The sequence below is a fragment of the Limulus polyphemus genome, unplaced genomic scaffold, assembly GCF_000517525.1.
Source record: "Limulus polyphemus unplaced genomic scaffold, Limulus_polyphemus-2.1.2 Scaffold4307, whole genome shotgun sequence".
Lineage (NCBI taxonomy): Eukaryota > Metazoa > Arthropoda > Merostomata > Xiphosura > Limulidae > Limulus > Limulus polyphemus.
The window spans coordinates 9891-33533 of record NW_013669917.1 but is presented as its reverse complement, the minus strand read 5'-3'; the positions used below and the strand labels follow the sequence as shown (position 1 = coordinate 33533).

Below are 23643 nucleotides of genomic sequence, written 5' to 3'. Positions count from 1 at the left end.
ATATGATTATTTATTTTACTTATATAATTTTATATGATTAAATAATGCACCAAAGAACATAGAATAATAACATGGAAAAAACAGACAATGTTCCATAACTATCACAATTTTTTTGGATTTCTAACTGTTTCCTGGGTCTTGGGAACAAAACTTGTACTAAAAGAGAAATTGACAATTCTCTGTTAAGAAAACAACATAATATGATAGATGAAAACCTTGACTTTCTATTGTGTATAGATAATATACTATTAAACTTAAGGGAGAACTATTAACAAATCCTGAAAGAGAGGATGTGACAGGTGGGTGTGGCAAGAGGTGTCTGATTTTCTATTTGATAACTCTGTAACCAAAGAAGATTGAAGGCAATAAAAATTACGTTTTGTCTAATAGTTGATGATTTGTTAGTGAGTAATTTACATTATATTTCATAATTACTGGAGGGGTGGTTAGAGAAAAATGTCGCATTTCTCCCACTAGTGGAAATTCGGGATTTTTTTTTTATGTTGCATTATAAAATTAAGAACTTAAAACGTATATACTATATTACTATATGCTATATTAATTGGCATAACATAAACAAAAAGTAGTTTAATTAAATTTTAATGTTAGTCACTAAAAATCTTGTGACAAGCACAGTAAAGGATACCCTTTTGCAAAAGGGTTAATGTTCACAAAATTTTCCAAGCTTATAGTAAACATTACAAGTCTTGTGCACAGAAAATTGGATTTTTTAAAGTTAATTATTTGTATTAAATATTTGTCTGTGAATTTGTGGAGTCGGAGTGTAACTTGTTTGAGTGTAAGGTGATTTTCATGTGAAGATGATTAAAAATACTTTTTTCATCTTGCAGTTTTCATATTTGATTTATAACCTTTTCAGTGAATATCCAAGTTGTTGTTTTTTCGAGTAAAACTTGGTTATTTTCTCTACCATAACACTATATGAACTTAACCCATTTTATTTATCTTCTAACCACCATAAATCTACATTACCCTTTTTTCGTTTTTACAATGACTGCAGATTGTAACAGAACATTAGTTAATAATCCTAAATAATATCAATCTTGTAATAGTTTAAATCTGTTTTTATTTTAATTTTATTGTTCTTTGAACCATTTTTAACTACTAAACTTATGAAACAAACTATAAAATACACAAAAGACCGCTCAAATTATGCAAGAGTATACCTTGCAGAGAAATTGTATTATTGTTATTTTTTTATTTGTATATTTTTATCTATTCTATCAAGTTTCTAATTTTTACATTTAGGTTACTTTTTTAATGAATAAGAAAAATATATAATAATAATAAAAAACAAGAAATTTAGTATTTACATGTTATGTAACTTAATAATAGTATTAGTAAACAAAACATTTATTTATTTTTAATAAATGTACTTGACTATTATAACTTAACTGGCTTTCTAACAAGGGTATAAGTGCCTTAAAACAATCCGTTAGCTGGTGGAACTGAGCTAGACAACAGGAGAGAATTATTGATATTTTTTTAAAAACAGAATGTGATAGTAAGGCATCACATGTTGGTTGGAATTTTTGGTTTATATATGAATAAAACAATATTGGAGACTGTAATAGTGATATTATATCTTAGCAATATCTAATATAAATTTGTATTTTGCATTAAAACTTAGAAGTTCAAATAGGGTTAGTAAATTAAGAAATTTAGTGAAGGAAATGTCATGTGATAAAGAAAGGTGAAGATTCAGAATTTATTCAAATATTACCAGTTCATGAGATAAAACACTTCATGAAAAACTGTGAAAGTTTGAACACATTAACCCTCTGGACAGAGATGGGTCAAATTGCATGTCACATTTTAGAGAACAATATTCCAAACTTCAACATTTGTCAATAAACTTGGCATTAAGATGTAGTTTATAATTCAAATTTTAATATTACATAAATTTTAATTTCTTCTTAACTTTGTGATAATAAATTTTACAGTTTAGATTTTTAGTAGTATTTATGTTAAGAGATTTGTTTAGCATCATATACTAGATGTTAATTGTTAGAAATTTAAGTTTTCGTTATTTTTTGTTAAAACTGAATTTTTGATTTGCTTTCTATGTATGTTACAACATAAATTTTATATTTTCCAGCTAAACCAAGACTTCTTGAATCACCTCGTCCAAAAGTTGTTGCACAAGTTAATGAGTCAATACAACTCCCATGTGAAGCATATGTTAGTGATATTCTAGACCTGGCTTACATTTGGTTACATAATGAACTGCGTATTGACTTTAAAGAGAGGCCAACAATAACTGTGGTAAGAATGAAAATACACAAACCTATAAATTTACCTTACCTGTATTATTAATAACACTTGTAAATAAAAATTGTTTTCTTGTAAGAAACTGTTTCTGTTAAAAGTATTTGTGAAACCTTTAACATTGTTTAAAAGTGGTTTTAAGACAACTGTTTCTTTTGCATGTTTTTTCAGATTTAAATCTTAAATTCTCATCTTCTTGCCTAATAGCATTCACTAAACAATTAACCCTATGTTCATGGGGTTGGTTAAAATTTGAACTACCCCATAGTTGTGAAGCTATAACGATGTTTAATTTAATTCTGAATTAGTGTATTTCACCAAATTTAGCAAGCTTTTAGTAAATAAGTCCATTGTATGCAGAAAATCAGATTTTTTAATGAAGTATTTTTATCAAAGATATGTTTGTGATGTCTGAGTCCAAGGTTATTTTCATGCTAAGAATAAAAATACATTTTTTTGATCCTACAGTTTTCGTCTTCACATGATCTTTAGAGCCCCGTAATTGAATGTCAAAAGTTTTGCTTTTTTCGTGGTAAAACAATATCTTATCTCTTATTTTCTGTGTCCTTATACTAAATTTAGCAAATCATCAGTTACAATGAAATTAAAATTCTGATACGGTACATTACCTCTCCTCACATGTATAGCTATTCTTGTTCAGTGCTGCCCTCTGTATGCAAACATTTTTTGGCATGCCACAAGCCTTGAACTCCCACGTACCCACGATCAACATGATTCAACTGTGTAAATCATGTGACAACCTTCCACCAATTGGAGTGCGACACACCCTCCTGATGCATGACTTTCTCTACATGATTTTACAAAGTTATCACTTCTTTTTAGGCAATGATCAAGTGCAGATGTTTTTCAATTGTGCTTTTTTTACATGTTAATTTCTGTTTTTCTGTAGTAGTTTGCCACAATGACTTTCCTTTGTTTATTGGTTTTTCTTATCTTTGACTTCTTCACATTTGATCCTTTAGTCATTTGGTTACTCGTTTTTCTCACTCTGATACCATGGCTTCTCTCATAACTGTTTCTTGTCCTGCAAACTCCTGTCCTTTACCTGTTCCTACTACTAGGAGATCGAAATTTTTCCATGTGTCTCAAAGTCAGATTCATTTTCGCCAGCAGTGACTTTCAGATGGTTTCTGGTGCAGTGAGGTCACGTTTGGTTGATTTTGTTCTCCTGTGGTGGTTATTCACTACCAATTCTTGGGTGTTCCATGTTTTGTCAGAAGGATTTTTCCTTTCCCTTTCTTCTCCAGTAGCAATTTCCTTCCCATTAACTCCAGATTCAGTTACCTGTCTTGAGTCTGTCCAAGGTTGGGCTGATAGCTATCAAGCTTGTCAGCCAACCTTCTCCAGGTTTTTGCCCTGTGATCCATCTGCTCTTCATCAGCCAATTTCTGGTTCTTTCCCAATTTCCCATGGAGTCCTTTATCACACTCAAGTGGGTTTTTTCTCCAGTATTATGGATGACCTAAGGTAGACATCTCAAATGTCTCTCTCCATATTCATATTTCTCATCAGTCTAGATTCTATCTTTGGTTTGTCACTATGGGGTTGTGTATCAATTTCGTGCCTGGTCTCTTAGGTTTGCTTCAGCATCGTATGTTTTTTATTGGGTTGTCGTGGCTTTTGCCCATTTTCTGCTTGCTTTAGGATTGTGTTTACACCACTAAATGGATGACTGGCTCCTGTTAGTTCATTCAGAATTGGAGCCTTTTCAACATACATCTGCTACTGTCAGTAACAGCTTATGTCGATTGGATTCTAAGGTTTGTGATATCTTATTTTGCCTACCCACTATCATATCCACTTGGGTGTATTATTCCACACACTCTCATTCGGGTCCATCCCTCTCCATTTTTTCTCCATTCAATAGTGTTTTTCAGTTCTCCATGCATTTACTGGTTCCTCTGTTTCTGCACAAAAGTTTCTGTCACTTTTGAGGACTTGGGCTTCTATGGAAGCCCTTATTCCTTTGGGTCAGATACATATGAGCTCTTTTTAGAGATCCCTATGGAATCTTGCTCAGGATCCCTTGTACTCCCTAATTATCTTCCCTTACTGACTATCTGCTCTGAGGATAATGAACCAGAAACCAAGAAAGAGGAAACTTGGTGTTGGAGTAAGGAGGCAAAAGCATCCAGATGAGGAGTACCCCACTAATTGTATAGCCACCTGAAAATCCAAGGGTCAAGAAACCACTCTGTGGGATAAACCTGGTTGGGACATGAAAAACAATCTGCCAGAAGGTGAAGAGCACAAAGGGAACATGAACGAGTGCCCCCACATTGATTGAAATAGCCCACAATGGTGGAATTGTAAAAAAAAAGCAAGACATATTGGTACTGTACCAGTGGAAGAAACTGAACCAAAGCATGTCGTAACACCACAATCTCCATGACGTTGAAACGTTGAGACATTACAATCTGAGACCATTACCCAGAATCCTCTTGCTGATTGACAACACTCCCCATCCTTTGAGAGAAGCATCTATAAATTGATGCAAATCCAAACGAAGTGGAGGAAGCAGTACTCCCTTCATTGTGCTGTCTTCGTTCAACCACCAATCCCTGCAGTGATTTTCTCAGTCAGAACTCGACCAGCTGGTTCCACTTACATTCCTTCCAGATTCATTGATCTCCTCATTGTGTGGTTATTTTGGATTGATTGTTTCCTATTCAAAACTTCAGCAGCTTGTAAGGGTCATTCTTCCTTCTCGATATTTTCTCTTCCATCCATTTTCCACCTTTATTCCCAGTCTGTTCCAGATAGACTTCTATGTCCAGTATGTGATTTTTTCATCCATTGTCCATATGGCCTCCTTTAATGGTTTCCATTTCTGCCTTTTCATTACCTGGTCCTGTTCATCTGTTTTTGACCTTTCTTCTTCTACCCTTATGATTTGGGATCATCATCTGCTTCTATTGGTATATTCCTCTGTCTTTTTCTTCCAGAATTCTGTTCCAGGTGTCTTCACTTAAGATCAGGCATGTGACCTACTCCTCATACCTTCATCTCCAATTATTTTCATTGGGTAGCTGTTTCTAACTCATTGGGGTACCACATTCTACCTTCAAACTTTGGTGCAACTGTGACTGGGTAAATTATGTTTTCTATATATATTTTTCCCTCCAGTGGCATGTCCCATTTAGAATTCAGATCCTGCTCAGTGACGAGGATTGCATGTCCAGGTATACTTTCTATATCTGAAATGCACACTGTATAGCCAAACAATATACCCATGGCAAATAATGCACACTGCTAAGATGGGGTGTTCCACAAGATTGCTAGTAGGTTTTTTGAGTTATATTTGCTTCATTAATATGCCCATTCTGGACCATACTAACCCATAGAAGGAGACAGCTGTCCATCCCTGCTGTCATTTTGATTGAGTAAATCAGGGGTAGGTTGCTTTTGAATATATAGGGTTGTTGTGGTCACCTGTTGCACTGTCTCCAGTATTGGCATTCCTTGGGACTCTATGTGTTTGCTTTCATTCAGTAGAGATTAGGGCTGTGGTATTCTGTTGGTGTAGATGGTAAGTGATTCTCCAATGATGCCCTCCACCTCTGTGCAGTGGGTCCAAAAGGTTGATGTTGTGGCCAGCTTCTGTACAGTTTTATACAGAGGGTGAGGTTGCTTATATTTTCTAGATGTGATCCACTTCTGTGTAATGGGACCCGGAGAGTGATGTTGTGCTCCAACTTCTGTGCTGTCTTATACAGAGGATGATGTTGCACATGTCTACAAGTAAATATGCTCCACCTTTGTGTAGTGAGTCCTGGAGATTGATGTTGCATGCAGCTTCTCTGCAGTTCTATCCAGAGGGTGAGGTTGCTTATATTTTATGGATGCAATCCACGTCTGTGTGGTGGGACCCGGAGCTTGCTATTATTTTCCACCCTTTTTTGCAGTCCTATCTGAAGGATGATGATGTTACTTTGGAGTAGATCTGTCATGTTGCAGTTCACCCCTTTGACTAGGATTCCTTATCCTACCATCATATGAATGTCTGTTCCCAGTGAGTGGTTTTGGATTAGAGCTGGACCAATCAACAGAAATCCTCACACAATTTCCTTCCTCACTCAATTTTCCTTAGGATCTCCACCTTCGTGCAGTGGGTCCCAGAGGATGACGTTGATTACGGTGATAGTTATTCATCTTGAGCTCCATCTAGTTTTGTTTTCACTCCCTGAGGCTGATGTTGCACAATGGGGTGACAGTCTGATTGTGTTTGATGTGACCTGCCACATGGGCACATCTCTTCCTATCATCATTTAGATGTCAGGTTCCGGGATGTGTAGGCGGCTGTGGATTTGAACTCTTTTGTAGATTGTTTTGAACAGTATATCCTTCCATTTTACTTAAATCGAGGTCTTAGACCATGGGTCTTAGGCTCTATTCCCGATACCACTTGGTTTTGAACTGAAGCTGACCAGCCACCTATGGTCTGTTGCAACCTAGCCACTGTACACCTTAGAGCACTTCCATTTTAGCTTTCCCCACATTCCTGTCTGTAGGTGGTTCTTCTATAGTCTTTCTCCTTTGGAACTGACCTTCCGATATACTATGATTTGGATTCATACCCAACTGGTTGTCTCTCCCTTTTTGGTTGTCCTACACCTATTTCCACACTGGATGCATAGTATATCTGGCACAGAATTGGTGTGGTCTCCCATGTGTGTTCCTCGAACACTTTTGAAGGATATTTATTTTATATCCCCCAAACCAGTCTCTCATTGTGGGATTATAGCTATACATGTAAGTGGAAGTAATGTGCTGTACCAGAAGTTATTATTTTCCTATACTAGAAATATATTTCTGATAGTTATTTACTTTCCACCCTTCCTCCCCACTGAAAACTGGAGCTTTTCTTTTTTTGCCTAATCTTGAAGTTATAATTCGGTAGGATCGAATAGAGGGAGTCACATGCATCAGGAAGGTGTGTTGCACTTCTTTTGGTGGAGGGTTGTTGCATGATGATTTACATGTGAGACACAATTGAACCATGTTGATTGTGGGGTATGTGAGAGTTCAAGGCTTGTGGCATGTGAAAATATTCTTGCATATAGAGGGCAGCACTGAACAATAATAGCTATACATGTGACTAGAGGTAAGTACCTATCAGAAATATACTTTCAGTTGAAAAATATGGAATAAAATGAATAATACTATTTTTACCTCATCACTTACTTCAGTATTGATCAGAAAGACCCAATTTCATAATCTTAACAACTTAAGCTTCTAACTTTTTCACATCTGCTTTCTTTTAGTGTTGTCCCCCTGGTGGGACAGTAGTAAGTATACGGACTTAAAGTGCTAAAATCAGGGGTTTGATTCCCCATGGAGGACACAGCCCAATGTGGCTTTGCTTTAAAACAAACAAACAATCTTTTAGTGTTGCAGTTTTATTGCTATAATTTCAAATTACTACTTTAAATAAAAAGCAATAAATCCCAGATGAGACCATTAGCTGTTTCCTGTTGATACGAGTATCAGGTTTTACACTGGTGTTCGAGCTAGTGTAATTTTAGACACTGTATTTTCCTGAAGTTTTGTTATGCTGAGCTGGAAAGATTTAGATTTGTAGTGCTCACTATGTACTTGATGCACTTTGCTCAAGTAGACATTCTTCTGTAAGCCTTGTTGAGTCTCATAAATTTGGGTGTCTGAAAATAATTGATAATACAGTTTAATTAAATTTTGAATGTAACATTGTAATAAGTCATCAAACGCACAAATGATCCAGGCCAGATGCAGAGGGTTTAAATAAGTTTTCATGCATTTATAATAACTTATTTCCTGAGCTATGGAATATTATATTACTATATTTCTTATTCTTAGAGCTATACTTCTGTATCTTTAAAATTAGCCATAGTTTTACAATAGTATATCCATTTTGGGACTGATCTTATATAAGGTCATTCACAGAAATTGTATATCTACATTTAAATATAATCTTTTTCAGTAGCTTTGTGCTATAAAATGATGTAGAACTGATACTAAAACATTATACAATGGTTATATAGTCAGTGTTATAAATAAAAAAATTCCACAAAAATCTAAGTTTTGTTCTTGTAATCCCTTTAGGCACCTGAATTCCATACTATGCCATATTTCTTTTTTTTTCTTTCTAAAGATGCCTTGGCTTACGTTGTTGTCTACCAATAAATTATTTAGTATTATAATAACATAATGTAAAGGCAGTGTAGCTATAATTTTATTGGTTGAATTCATATGCTCTTAACAAACTGGCTTGTATCTGAGGTTTGAAAATGCCTGTCTTATGTTGTTGTCTACCAATAAATTATTTAGTATTATAATAACATAACGTAAAGGCAGTGTAGCTATAATTTTATTGGTTGAATTCATATGCTCTTAACAAACTGGCTTGTATCTGAGGTTTGAAAATGCCTTCCACTTAAAAAACCATTGTGAATGGAAGCTGCTTAGCTTCAAAACAATACAAATAACATGACAGTTATTCCTTAAAGCATATTTCTATACAAATTCTGATACAACTATTCAGGGTTAGCAAATAAATAGGCCTATAGATTTGTGTAACTGTTTTAGCAGGCAAGAAAAAAACAAATACTAAAAGAAGATAAAGAAAAGTATTTTAATGAATATAAAACAATTTAAACTTGATTGAATACATAAAATGGAAGGTTTAGATCAATAATAATATTAAATTTTCAGTTTTACTTACACTATTATATTTTTTTAGTTTCTTTCATTGTGTATATCAGTGTTTATAAGTGAATTTTATATGATTTTGCTAAAATAAATATATTTATATTGAAATCGAAACCTTAGTAGGTTTAAAGCATATAATGAAAAAAATTTGAAGCCAAAGAGGAACGTATTTTTTATTGCTTGAAAAGAAGTTTTTAGCAGAATATCAAAAGCTAGAAATTTATACAAGTAATAAGTATAATTAAGTTTTTTATTACACAGAACTAAACATTCCATAGAAATTTTGTTTTAAGTTTTGTGTATTAAATAGGTTTATATAGTATGTTTGTAGTATGTTATTATAATAAAAGTTTCATTTTAGAACCATTGGAACTCCATCAAAAGTGGAGAATCTTGTCTCTGCAGTTTCATTTTAATGCTCTTTTTTTTTCTTTTTTTTTTATTAGATTCATATTGATAAATTATCTTGCAGGGAAGTCAGCCTGGGATTCTCAGGATCCACAATATCAGTCTTGCTGATGCAGGAATTTACCACTGTTTGGCTAAGACATCTGTTGGAAAGATAATGTCATCTACAGAACTTCTGGTCATAGGTATAACCTTTTGATTTTAATTTTACATTGACATACTATTCTCACAGTAAAGACACACAAACCTAAAAAATTATGGGCAACATACATAAGTTATACTATTTTCTTTTGTTTTAATACTTTCATAAATGCTTTTTCAGTTTTCCCTTAACAAAGTACAAAGAATTTTCCTATGAAATCCATGCATTTTATTGTATTTCAACTGGTTATTTATGTTTACTAATTTATAGCTAAAGATGAAAACAAAACTAATTACTAATTGACAAACTCAACAATTTACCTTTAACCCTCTCTCCGCAGACATTTTTTTTTTCTGTCATGAGGTTTTAGTGAGTTGCATTCAAAATTTAATTAAACTTTCTTTTCATGATATACCATAAAAACGTAGATAATAATCCACATTTTACTATGTAAATTTTAAGTTCTTAATTCTATAGGGCAATATTAAAAAAAACACCTAGAATTTCCCCTAGTGTGAGAATTGTAACATTTGCTCTCTAGGCATCCTCTCTTCTCTATTTTATTTACCACCCCTCCAAGAAGTGTGAAATTTAATGTCAATTACCTATTATATATCATCATTGCTCAGGCAAAGCATAATTTTCATAGCCTTCAATCTTCTTTGGATACAGAGCCATGAAATAGACAACCAGACCCCTTTTGCCATTTCCACCTGTCACATCCTCTCTTTCAGAAATTGCCAATAGTTCTGTATACCATTCAATACTATATTATTTATAACCAATAGAGAACCATGGTTTCATCAGTCAAAAGATTTATTATTTTACTTTGTTTTCTGTAAAGTTTGATTCCGATGAGAAACTCATTGATGAGTTAGGTGAAATTTTAATGGCTCTTGTCACATAGTTTGGAAGCCAGAGAAATTGTGATAGTTATAGGACAATGTTTGCTTTTTGGACATTATTATTCTGTGTTCTTTGGTGCATTATTTAATAAATAAAAAATTATTCAGTGCAGTGCTACAATTAAACAGTCGACAGCACAAAAAAAAGAAGATTCAGGTAAGTACTTTTTCTTGTTTTTCATGTGTATTCTTTATCTATAATTATAAAAGTAACTAAAATGTAAAAATAGGAAACTTTTTATGTTAGTTGAGGTTAATTAGGTGAAATAAATAATAATAGTGCAATAAACATTTTCACAAGGTACACTCGCAAGTAGCTCGTGTGTAATATAATTTGATAGCGTAACGTGAACTGCACATTTGTCAAGTGATTTACAACTTATAATGGTGCGAATAAACAATTAATCAGAGTTCAAAGGGGAAAAAACAATAAAATATAAGTATAAATAGATGTAAACTGTTGTGAGTGTAAAGCTATTTAAGATAAATGTAGTTTCACAGTACAATTTGAAGTCATTATAGAAAGAAAAAAAGGGTAATTCAGATTTATTTCAGTCAAATTGACAAACCTTGTATAAAGTTAGGGTAGAAAAAATACTATATAAAATATAGTTTTACTGACAAAAAACGTTTGAAATTTGTTTAGTAGGTTTTAGAGATTTCAGAAATAAAATGAGATTTTTAAGACGAAGAAAAGTATTTTTAATCTTAATATGGAAATCACTTATTGCTACTGGTATATAGAAATACTATATATACTCACGGATAATTATCGACTAAAAAATGTTCATTAAAAAATCAGATTTCTTGTGTACAAAAGACTTATAATGTTAACTAAAAGTCTGCCAAATTTTGTGAAGATACACAAAGTGTGTTAGAAGTTATAGTATGAAAACTATAATGAGTATGAAATGGTTATGAGGTCAGTCAGTTTAACCCACTTCATCACGAGAGAGTGAAGAGCAACATATTTTTAGGCAGACCACTGTATTTTCTAAATTGAAATTGTTTTTTTTTTATCTTCCTTTTATTCATAATGATACAATAAAATGATACTGTGACAGTATTGTTATATTACCTTATCCTCTTCTCCTGTATTACTGTAATAAATTTCATACTGTTACGTAAAAATTTGTTTAAGTATACAGATGTGTATTAAATTGTTGGATGAATCTGTGATGTAATTAATATGAGTATCTATAAATATTAGATACTGAATTATGTTCATAGAAATTAAAGGGTATCAACTTATTATATATAACCATAAGTTACACTTGTTGAATTAATAGATATAAGGAGTAAATCTGGGTGATTATAAGAATTCACCCATGGCCATCCTCCTATACTATGCATGTCACAAGGTTTTTAGTAAGCTATATTCAAAATTTAATTGAACTACTTTTTGTTTATGTTATACCAATTAGTATAGCAAAAAATTGTAGCTAATAATCCATATTTTAATAGTATATAACTTTTAAGTTCTTAATTTTATATAGCAACATGTTATTATTGTATGTTCTTTGGTGTATTATTTAATTAAATAAAAATTATTTAGTGCACTATGGGACATTGTCTGCTTTTTGCATGTTATTATCCTATGTTTGGTGCATTATTTAATTAAATAAAAATTATTTAGTGGACTACTACCATTGTTATATAAAAAGTGAAGTTAAGTGTCACTGACAGCAAATAAAAAGAAGGCCCAGATAAATATTTTATTTCTTGTTTTTCATGTGTATTCTTTATTATTAGAAAACTAACTTAAATGTAAAAATAGGAAACTATTTAGGTTAGTTATGGTTTATTGGGTAAAATAAATAATATAATAAACAATTTTCACGAGGCACATGCAAGCAGCTCGGAGTAACTTGTGAGTAATGTAATTCAATAGTGTAACATGAGCCACATGTTCCCCAAGTGATTTACAACTTATATTGGCACAAATAGTAGTTAGACCTGGTTCTAAGGACAATAAAATTTAAATATAAATAGATGTATACTGATACGAGTTTAAAGTTACTTAGAATAAACAAATGTAGTTTCATGTTACGATTTGAAGTAATTCTCAAAAGTAAGAAAGAGTAATTTAGATTTATTTTGTTTTTGTTTATTTTTTTGCGGTTATGAGGTCGGTCAAATTGACCAACCTTGTAGAGAAAATAACAGACAAAATATAAAGTTTTAATAAAAAACGTTTGGAATGTATTTAAGAGGTTTTAGAGATTATGCAAATGAAATTTGAGATTATAGAGATGAAGAAAACTATTTTTAATCTTAACATAAAAATCACTTTGCATGAGGACTAGTAAAAAAAAGTCTTGATATATTCACGGACAAATTTTTTTTAGTGTATTAAAAGTGCCTCACTAAAAAATCTGATTTTTTGTATGTAAAAGAATTGTAATGTCTACTGAAAGTCTGCAAAGATACACTTACTATATTAAAAGTTGGTAGTGTCAAAATTATAATGACTAAACGAGTATAAACTGGGCATATGGTCAGTCATTTTAACCGAGCCCATGTAAAGAGAGTTAATGAGACCTGGTATAACCAGAAACAATCATTTTGATCAGTTGATTATATTTCTGAGTTATGACTGTAGCAAATCATCAGTGTACATTGAAATGAAAAGTTGGAAAATATGGCTGCGTATTGTAAAAGACAATTCCAAATTACTTATCTTAACAGCTTCAGCTTCTAACGTTTTCACATCTGCTATCTTTTAATTTTATGATTTTATTGCTATTCTTTGGACCCACTACTACATGTGAAAAGCAATAAATCATGGTGGGAGCCCATTAGCTGTTTCTTGTTAGGCTTAATGTAAGCAAAGCATGATCTAATGTGATATTTCACACATGGGAAAACAACTAGTGTAATTGAGTTTTATTTTATAGAAGTCTTGTTCAGCTAATTTGAGAAGTTCTTTTGTTAAAAAATATATAACAATAAATAAATAATATACATGAAAAACAAGATATCTAGTACTTAATGAGAATTAAGGAACTTTTGTTTTTGCAAGTCAATCTTCATTAAGCCTTATTTTTTTTCACAAATGTGGCTATCCAAAATAGAATTCATCTAGGTTTCAAATATTCATATTAGAAAGTAAACTATAAATAGGTTAAAAAAATTCTTTACTGTCTTTTGCTATAAGATTTAAAAGGACGGTTGTAAGCTTGATAAAGAGGAAATCTTTTTCTCTTTATGCATTACAGATATATCCCTCAGCTTTTTAAAGTTGATTAGGAAAACAATTTGGAAAGAGAGAAAGAAAGGGGAGGGGCTTCCTGGTGGGTTTGACAAACTTATTGATATCTTAGCTATCTAAGAAGGTAGGAGGCTGCAAGTTTAGAATCTTGCTTATAATTATGTCTAACTAATTGGTTGGAAAGTACAGCAGCCCATTTTAAGAGTTAGAAAACTCTGAAGTGTAGAATTTGGAATTTAGATGCATCTCTTGACAGAAAAATGAAGATAGGGAATTTTTTGAATATTTCTTTTTGAAATTAAGAAAATTAAAACTTAGAGACTATAAAAATGTGAATTATAAACTATGTTTTGGTGTCAAGTTTATTGGCATACATTGGCAATAAGGTTGTTTAATTAAATTTCAAGCTTAACTTTGTAAAAGGCTATGATATACGTGCTTTGACCCAGCTACTGCAATAGGGTTTAGCTGAACAATTGTGAATTAATCAAAAATAGTAACAGCAATATTTTGTTTATGTGCGTAGTTGGAATAATATTAACTTTCTCAACATGGGCTGGTCAATTTGATCGACTATATAACCTCTTTGTATTTGTTCAAAAGCTTTATAGATTTGATACTACTAACTTTTAATATATTGTGCATATCCTCAAAAAATTTGGCAGTCTTTCACATACAAAAAAATCATATTTTTTTAATGAAGTATTTTTAAAAAACTAAAAAAAGATTTGTCCTTGAATATTTTAAGTATTTGTTGTGAATAGTCCATGTACCATGATTTTCATGTTAAAATTAAAAATACTTTTCTTCATCTCAAAATTCTCAAATTTCCTTTGTGTAATCACTAAAACCTCCTAAATACATTTCAAACGTTTTTTTTATATTTTATCTGTTATTTTTCCTACCCTAACTATACAAGGTTGGTCAAGTTGACCGACCTCGTAACCACCAAAATAAGAAAATCTAAATTACTCTTTTTTTTCTTCTAGAATGAATAGTGATTAATTTACATTGAATTTCATACTTATTGAAGAGGTGGTGGATAAAATAGAGAAGATACCTAGAGAAAATGTGTCGTACTAGGACAAATAAAGGATTTCTTAAAATATTGTTTTATACAATTAAGAACTTAAAACTTATATACTATTAAAAGATGGATTGTTACCAAAGATTTTATGCTATACTAATTGGTATAACATAAACAAGAAGTGGTTTAATAAATTTTTGAATGTAAGACACTAAAACCTTGTGTCATATGCAGTAAAGGATACCCATGGTGATAGGGTTAAACAGTGACAATTAGAGACATAAGTTTCATTTGGTTGATTATCATGACATTAATTGATTTAATCAAAATTTCAATTAATGAACTGACCCCCAGTGGCACAGTGGTATGTCTGCGGACTTACAACGCTAGAAATCGGGTTTCGATAGCCGTTGTGGGCAGAGCACAGATAGCCCATTGTGTAGCTTTGTGCTCAATTCCAAAAAAACAAATTAATGAACTATTTTATATGACATTAGTTGATGTTATGGATACTTATAGGTATTTGGGTTAATTGCATAGCTCTAATAATAAGTCATTTTTTTATCTCTGTCACCTTCAGGTGACAGAGGTAATGTTTTCACCCATGTGTGTGTGTGTGTGTTTGTCAGCAGGATTTCTTGGAAATGGTTGAATGGATTTGAACAAAAGTTGGTGTACATTTGAACTATGACCTGTCTTAGAAGTGATTACTTTTTGAGGGTCAGTGTCAAAAGTCAAGGTCTCAGTAAGGTGCACATAAATCCAAAAACTCTGTTCCTGTTAATGGGAGAACCAATTTCTTATACTGTTTTTGCTCTGTAACTCAGTCAAGAATGATCAGATTTTGATGAAACTTGGTGGACATATGTATAATATTATTCCTCATTGTCATGCCAAAAATTGTCCATGTCTATTGATAATGGGAGACATGTGGACACATTTTTGTATTTTTTCCACTAATAAACCAGAGGGGCACCCAGTAGAGCACATACTTCTACCACTAATAAACCAGAGGGGCACCCAGTAGAGCACATACTTCTACCATGCAGCACTGATAATGTTCAGTCCTCTAGAAGTATGTGCTCTACTGGGTGCCCCTCTGGTTTATTAGTGGTAGAAGTATGTGCTCTACTGGGTGCCCCTCTGGTTTATTAGTGAAATTGTGTTTTTTGTGCTAGATGATAAAAGTATAGACACTAGAATATTTTCTTGTATTGAATGTGTGATTATCTGTATCAGTGTAAACCAAAGCTTGCAAACGTCCATGATAATTTTTCACCTATTGAACCATTGTAGTCTTGAGATTTTATGTCCTTGGAACACAGTTGGCTGATACATCAACTGTTATTTGTGATAAACAGATTAGGGGTTGATCTTTTGCAACCGTTGTTCAGTATGGTTTAATATGAATCACAGCTATTTTGATGTAACAGTTATAATAAACGTAGGTGGTTGATTAGATGATATTCTGCAATATAAAACTTGCATAAATAAGACATTGAAGTTTAGACAATAATTTGTGTATTTTTAAGAGTGGAACCAAAGAGATGGTTTCATTGTTTATATGGGATTGTAGTTTTCTTGAAACATTTTGATAAACAACTGTATTTACCAGCATTTGATAATGAGTTTGTTTTGCAAAGAATTTTGGATACTTACTAGAGACCAAATACACTCTTGTCCACATTTACATGAAAGATGTTATTTATGTTTTCAAAATTTTAGTTGAACATGCACAGGGAAAAGTAGCTCAGTTTTAAATTATGTAATATCTTCTAAGATAGCTCAGTTTTAAATTATGTAATATCTTCTAAGGTAGCCCAGTTTTAAATTATGTAATATCTTCTAAGGTAGCCCAGTTTTAAATTATGTAATATCTTCTAAGGTAGCTCAGTTTTAAATTATGTAATATCTTCTTAAAATTCAGTAAAATATTTCCTTACCATATGTAGCTTCAGATAACTGTCACTAGTCTTAACAACTGTATATGTTCCAGGTCCACCAGGAGCACCAGGTGCTGTGCTAGTTGAAGATCTGACTGCTACATCTGGACGGGTTCAATGGGCTGATGGTTCAAATAATGGAAGGCGAATTCTCACTTACTCTGTGGAAGGCAGAACCAATCATGACAGTGCCTGGGTACTGCTGGCAAGCAGTAGGTTTCAAGTGCAGTGCACAATTTAATGACTTTAATTTTAATGCATGAATATATGCATATAGATAGTAGTTATGTACAATTGTATTTTTTGATTCCATAGGTAGATAAGGTTTAATATTCTAGATGCAAATCAGTTCTGAAGAAGTGTAATAAAGTGGTCTGATTGTTATTTTAGATATCACAACTTGGGAAAGGCTTCAAGGCAGTGACAGAAAAGAATATCACATGAAAGATGTCCTCTCACCTTGGAGTACATATGAATTTCGAGTTTTAGCTACAAACAAACTAGGAGAAGGACCTCCAAGTCTGCCAAGTCCACAGTACAATACCAAAATGGATAAGCCTCATGTATCTCCTTATGATGTTGGAGGCGGAGGTGGCAATACTGGAAGTCTCACCATTACCTGGCATGTAGGGAAATATAATTCATATTTAAACAAGATTCTATGTTGTTAATGTTTCCAGAATATGTGAAATAGTCAGAATTGTTAATAAGATGTGCAGTTTGTGTTGAAGATATGAAAGAAAAAATAGTTTCAAAATGTTTTAGCTCACTTGAAATTATAAATGCAGGAAAACTGAAAGGATTGGATACATTTATTTGAATTTATGAATCATTTAGCAGTAGCCATTTAAAAAAATTTAAATCTTATTATGTACTTCCTTCAACTTAACATGAACTAAACTGAGAACACTAGTATTTTTGTTATCTTATTGAGAGCCTTGAATAGGTTTTATCATATTTGTTTATATATTAAGTAAAACTTGGAAAGTGTCCATTATTTTAGGAAAGAAGAATCTGGTGGTAAAGTATGAGGCTTTATCTTAGTTTCAAAAAGGCTGTGTTTTTATAGAGTTAATCAACCGTCTATATTTTAAAATCCACCCTGTCCCTGTCATACCTTAAGTGCAGTTCAGAGTACTTACGTATGTATCATGTGTTTCATCCTGGGGGAAAAGTTACATAATGGCCCTTTGCAATGTAGGTTGTTTGCATTCCCAGATTATCAGGCCATTGGCTATATTTATGAACATGGGATAACAAACAGGATCATCAAGGTAGCCCAGAAGGAACACTTTTCCCAATGGCAGACATGGAAGGTAGTGCATAAAGTGAAGTCAATTCTTTAACACACAAAGAAGAATTCACCAAAATAAAGCATGCAGCCAAATTAGTACTTGCCTACATTTCCAAGATGGAGGAAGAAGCCAGAATTTTTGTGAATCCATATAGTGAGATACTTTAAAGCCATCATATGTATTATCAGTTCAGACTCCTTAAATGTGCAGTAAGAAAGAGACAACTTTGCAGAAAATGGGGGGGGGGCTATGGAAAGCTTTAAGTAGATGTGGGCTACTGTACCTTATGCCACATTGCAATGAATATCCTATAGTGAAAACTGAAGGGTTGGGCAAATGCCCGGCATTGTTACCACAGATGTTAGTGACAACAGGAATTTACCTGAACTTAGCTCGTGTTCATATCGTTCTTACAAACATGAAGAATTAACTCTCCATATTTTGTCCTATAATAATCATTGCAGTTATTATTCTATTAATAAGTTTTTATGTTTTCAGCCTCTTCCACCCCAACAATGGAATGCTCCCCACATATGGTATAAAGTGTATTATAAACCAGCAGATTCTGATATTGAATATCGAGTTAAAGACCTCAGAGAGCTTGGAAATATTGGCTTATATGCTGTTCAAGTGGGTGAAGAAAATTTCTACAAACCATATCATGTTAAAGTTCAAGCTCTCAATTCACAAGGCGCTGGTCCAGAAAGTCCTGTAGTTAAAGTCTATTCTGCAGAGAGCAGTAAGTACTTCATAAACCAACTCTTTTTTTTACTCCCAACTCTATACTAATATTATCAAAGGCATTTCTACATGTTGATAAAATTAGGAACTTTAGTTATGAATTAGGGTTTATTTAAGATTTAATTACCATTTAGGGAACATGTAAAATCCAACATTTACTTTATTTATTTACGTAATGGTAGATACTTATGTATCATTTGATAGTAAGTACTACTTTACTTTATTTATTTATGTAATGGTAGATACTTATGTATCATTTGAAAGTAAGTACTACTTTACTTTATTTATTTATGTAATGGTAGATACTTATGTATCATTTGAAAGTAAGTATTAAAATGTATTTTTTGATAATATATGTAGAGATTTTTGTGGGGTGAAAATGTTATGTTTTTTATTTTATTTTTTATTTAATACTGTTTGTAAAAGCTCATTTAATGGTGTCAAATTTAGCTGTTTTACTTACAATATATGTAGTAAAATTGCATTCTTAAATTTAAGTTTCTGATTGTTGCAAGTGAATTAAAACTTTAGTTTCACTAAATAATAATAATATAGGTTTTCATACTTTGTAATTACTTGACGTGCTGGCATTATATTAATATAATACTTTATATAAAAAAAAATGTAGTTATAATGGGATTACTATAAATTATTTTAATTCCTTCTCTAGTGCCACAGGTCCAACCAAGCCAAGTTAAGGCTTTACCTTTCAACTCAACAGCTCTGAATGTGTCATGGGCTCCAATAGATCATACAAGGGAGAAACTGAGAGGCAAATTAATAGGCTACAGAGTAAGTTAGTTTTAACACATAAATAAAGTAAAATCCATTATAATAGTAGTTTACAAGGTTACTGTGCTAAAATCTGGGGGTTTGATTCCTTATGGTTGACAGATATGCCATTCTGTAGCTTAGCACTAAAAAATAAACATATAACAGTAACATTTGCCTTGACGGTAATTTGTGTAATATATATATATTTAAAATTTTTTAAATAAATTAACCATATGCTTTCTGGCTGGGTCACAAGGTGTGTGTGTCATGACCTTTTACAGTTATATTCAAGATTTAATTAACCCTTTGGATGCAGCTGCTTGAAATGCATTGCATACAGCACACTCGCATTCAACTGCTGGAAGCGGACCGTACCCTATATGATAAATCAGCAGTCAGTGGGTTAAACAACATTACTATCAATATTATGGTAATAAACATGGCATCATAGTTTATAATTCAAATTTTAATTACTGAATTTAAAAGAAAATATTTAAATAAATTCTCAATATTCACTGTGTTTTCACTCGGAATTCTCCTTTATAATTTTTCTCTCTTCCCTAATATGGCTTTCAGACTGTCCAACCAATTAGAAACACAGATAATGGCTGGCAAGAATATAAAATGTTAACATCCTACTTTCTTGACTTGCTGTCAATAAATTTGTCAAATCCACCTTTCATCTTATCGTAGGTTTGTTATCTAAATCATATGTTGTTATTTGATTTACATTTTTATAACTAATAGAGAGAGCAATTTTTCTTCTACAAAACTTTATCATGGTCATTTTCTTTTGGTGTACATAAGTAAACAGTTGGCCTTAGGTTTGTAGTCTGTGGTCATTGTTGTTTAACTTCAAGCAGTTTATGTAATTTATTAACCTGTTTATAGCATAGTTAGAAAGTCAGTTAAGTTATAGTCGTTTTGGGATATTCTAATACCTATATATATGTTTCATGTTCTAAAATGCATATTTGAACAGTATATTAATTTTTATTTAAACAACTAATGTAGTGAGAAAAAAAAAGTTACTGTACAAAGGATATGCCATAAGTGTTAAATTTCTTATTTTTTTAACAAAAGTAACCGAAGTGTAAAAACTAGCTACTTCTTAAGTTAGGTAATAAAAGATAAAATGTTAAATAATCATTGGCTCAATCAGACTGAAGTCAAGCTCATGGTTAGTGTGTTAATATAACCTGAACATTTGCTTACTCTAAGCCAGGAATATCGAGAGCCAGCACGGTCCAGGGCAAACATCCTCGCCGGGCCTCCTTTCTCTCTCTCCCTTTTTTATCATTTTCAAAAATTTATTAAAAAGAAGATCCTAAATTAGGACAGCAACGAGCTCATAAACCAGACAAAATCATAGCAGCAGCCGTTTTTACCTCACAGTATAAGCGTAAAAACGTAACGTAAAGTAACAACAAATATCTATTAAATCTATAAAGTAACAAATAGATATTAATTATTACTCAGATTATTATTTCAGTCGTTTTTAATGTATCAAGCATCTATATGCAAAGAAAAGCCTAAAACTATGGTTTTTATCATTAAATGAAGATATAAACTAAAGATGCTTTGAGGGCTTTACGACATAACCAGGTTTCAATCGCCCGGGTCCCTGGGCAGTTGCCGCCCCACCCCCCCAGTCAGCAGGCCTGCTCTAAGCTCTGTAGTAAACATTCCTATGTGGTTTATCACTTTTTACACAGAGAGAATGTTCAAAAGTATAGTATTAAAACCATAAAATTAAAAGAAAGCAGATGTGAAAAGGTTAGAAGCTGAGGTTGTTAGTATGAATAATAGTAATTCTCTCTTGCGATCGTCAGTAATTCTAGAAAATAACGGCATTATTCATCTTATTTCAGGTTTTAATTTCTCTTATGTTGGTGATTTTGCTACAGTTAGTATGAGGGTAGAGAAAATAGGTTTTGAGGTCTTAGAGGTTATGCAAATGAAATATGAAGATTGTAAGATGAAGTATTTTTTAATTCTTAGCATGAAAATCACATTTCACTCAGATCAATTCAATAAAGGCTTCATAAATCACAGACAAATCTTTATTAAAAATCAGATTTATTGTTTACAACAGACTTGTAATGTTTGTTAAAAGCTTAACAAATTTCATGAAGATACACATATTACATTCAGTGTTATGTTATGTGTAGTTTCACAATTACATGGTAGTTACAAGGTTGGCCGAAGTGACTGAGCCTGAATGCATATGATTATTAAGAGTTCTCCCATAGGCTAACAAATGGCAAAGTTGATTATCTTTAGCCCTACAGACCACTTTATAGGAATGAAGATTTAGTTTAGATTTTTGAAACATACAGTTCAATAGAATATGTAAGTTTGCACAAATGTTACTAGTTCAAGAAAATTTAAATTAACTTTTCCGGGTTTTTAATACAAATGTAGAATTATAATAGTAAAATGATTATATTTTACAGTCAAATGATATTTATATTTTTTGTTTTTCCTTAGATAAAATATTGGAAGGAAAATGAAAACCCACAGAGAGATTCATTGACTTTGCTGAAGAGAGGACAAGAACCATGGGGTCTTATTGTGGGGCTGCAGCCTGACATGAAGTATTATGTGGCTGTAATGGCATATAATGATGCTGGTAGTGGTACAGAGAGTGAACCCTTTCTTGCAAGAACATTCAAAGCAGGCAAGTGTATTTCATATTAATTAAAATTATTACATAAGAGACTTTTGAATTTTTTGGAATTTTCAACTTCTTGTAAACAGTATGCTAATTTTTTTTTTAAATCTATATAAATATAATAGTACTGTCTGTTGTATGTCCATGTAACTACTTCGCAGGGTGTGGATGGATCTTCACCCAAATTGGTATGGAGGTTCATTAGGTCCATGTGAGGGTACATACAAATTTTCAGTTTTGCATTTTGTAATTTTTACCACTACCTTCTGTGGATGGATATTCACCAAATTTGGTATGGAGGTTCATTGGGTCCATGGGGAGATACTTAAAATTTTTCAGTTTTTCATTTAGTGTTTTTGATGGGCATTTTTGTATTTTTCACAATTACATATAAGGGAAGCAAAATTTCCTAAGATAACCTTTCATTAATCATGAATTTCTGAAAAACTGCACAGCCTGATCGAGTCCTTCCACTCCAACATGAAGGGGACTGTGCAGTTAAAAGGTAGTCTCTCTGAGCCCTTTGAAATACGCAGTGGCGTCAAACAAGGCTGTGTGCTCGCCCCCACTCTTTTTGGGATCTTATTCAGCCTCCTCCTGAGATATGCAATCGGTTCAGCACAAGAAGGGATATATCTTCGGACTAGATCAGATGGTAGACTCTTCAATCTTGCACGCCTGAATGCGAGGACAAAGGTTCGTGAAGTACTCGTTAGGGACATGCTGTTTGCTGACGACGCTGCAGTTGCGACTCACACCGAACGGGAACTGCAACTGCTGATGGACCGCTTCTCGCAGGCCTGCCAAGAATTCGGACTAACCATCAGCCTGAAGAAGACGAATGTCCTGAGCCAGAACACACTGGCACCACCAGTCAGAGAGGCTGTCAGTAATGGTAGAGCCAAGGTAGATAAACTGGTGAACGACATCGAGCTCATAGTCATCGATATTGAACTTGATGCTGAGATCGACAGGAGGATTGGAAAGGCAACCACGATACTTGCTCGCCTTACGCCAAAAGTGTGGACAAACTCTAAGCTGACCGTGAAGACGAAGATGTCTGTGTACAGTGCCTGTGTTCTCAGCACCCTTCTATATGGCAGCGAAACGTGGACTACTTATGCCAGCCAAGAGAAAAGACTGAATACCTTCCACCTCAGAACCCTACAACGCATACTTGGTATCTCCTGGCAAGACAAGGTAACTAACACCGATGTCTTGTCTCGTACGAACCAATCTACCATGTACACTCTGTTATGACAGTGCCAGTTGCGCTGGATAGGCCACGTGCGCCGTATGAAGGATGGCCGAATCCCAAAAGACATCCTCTACGGAGAGCTTGCCAAAGGACAGAGAGGCATCGGCCGCCGCAGCTGAGATACAAGGATATTTGCAAAAAAGACATGAAGGTGCTCAACATCAACACCGAAACTTGGGAGGACCTCGCTTCCGATCGCGCCTACTGGAGAAACACTCTCCGTAAATAGCTGAAGATCGGTGAAGAGGAATTGACGATGGCAGCAGAA

The 23643-nt window shown here is 33.0% G+C and overlaps 1 protein-coding gene across 1 annotated transcript in view; it reads left to right on the top strand.

Moving 5' to 3' along the window:
* The window catches only part of LOC106470938 (contactin-like), a 66629-nt gene extending 43252 nt beyond the window's left edge, over positions 1 to 23377 (top strand). Inside the window, exons 14-21 of the mRNA XM_013931516.2 lie at positions 2120 to 2286; positions 9470 to 9590; positions 16687 to 16845; positions 17024 to 17259; positions 18427 to 18667; positions 19340 to 19461; positions 21934 to 22123; positions 22737 to 23377. Coding sequence (XP_013786970.1) covers positions 2120 to 2286; positions 9470 to 9590; positions 16687 to 16845; positions 17024 to 17259; positions 18427 to 18667; positions 19340 to 19461; positions 21934 to 22123; positions 22737 to 23377 — 1877 coding nt within the window. The remainder of the gene's footprint in view (positions 1 to 2119; positions 2287 to 9469; positions 9591 to 16686; positions 16846 to 17023; positions 17260 to 18426; positions 18668 to 19339; positions 19462 to 21933; positions 22124 to 22736) is intronic.
* The last annotated feature ends 266 nt before the right edge of the window (positions 23378 to 23643 follow it).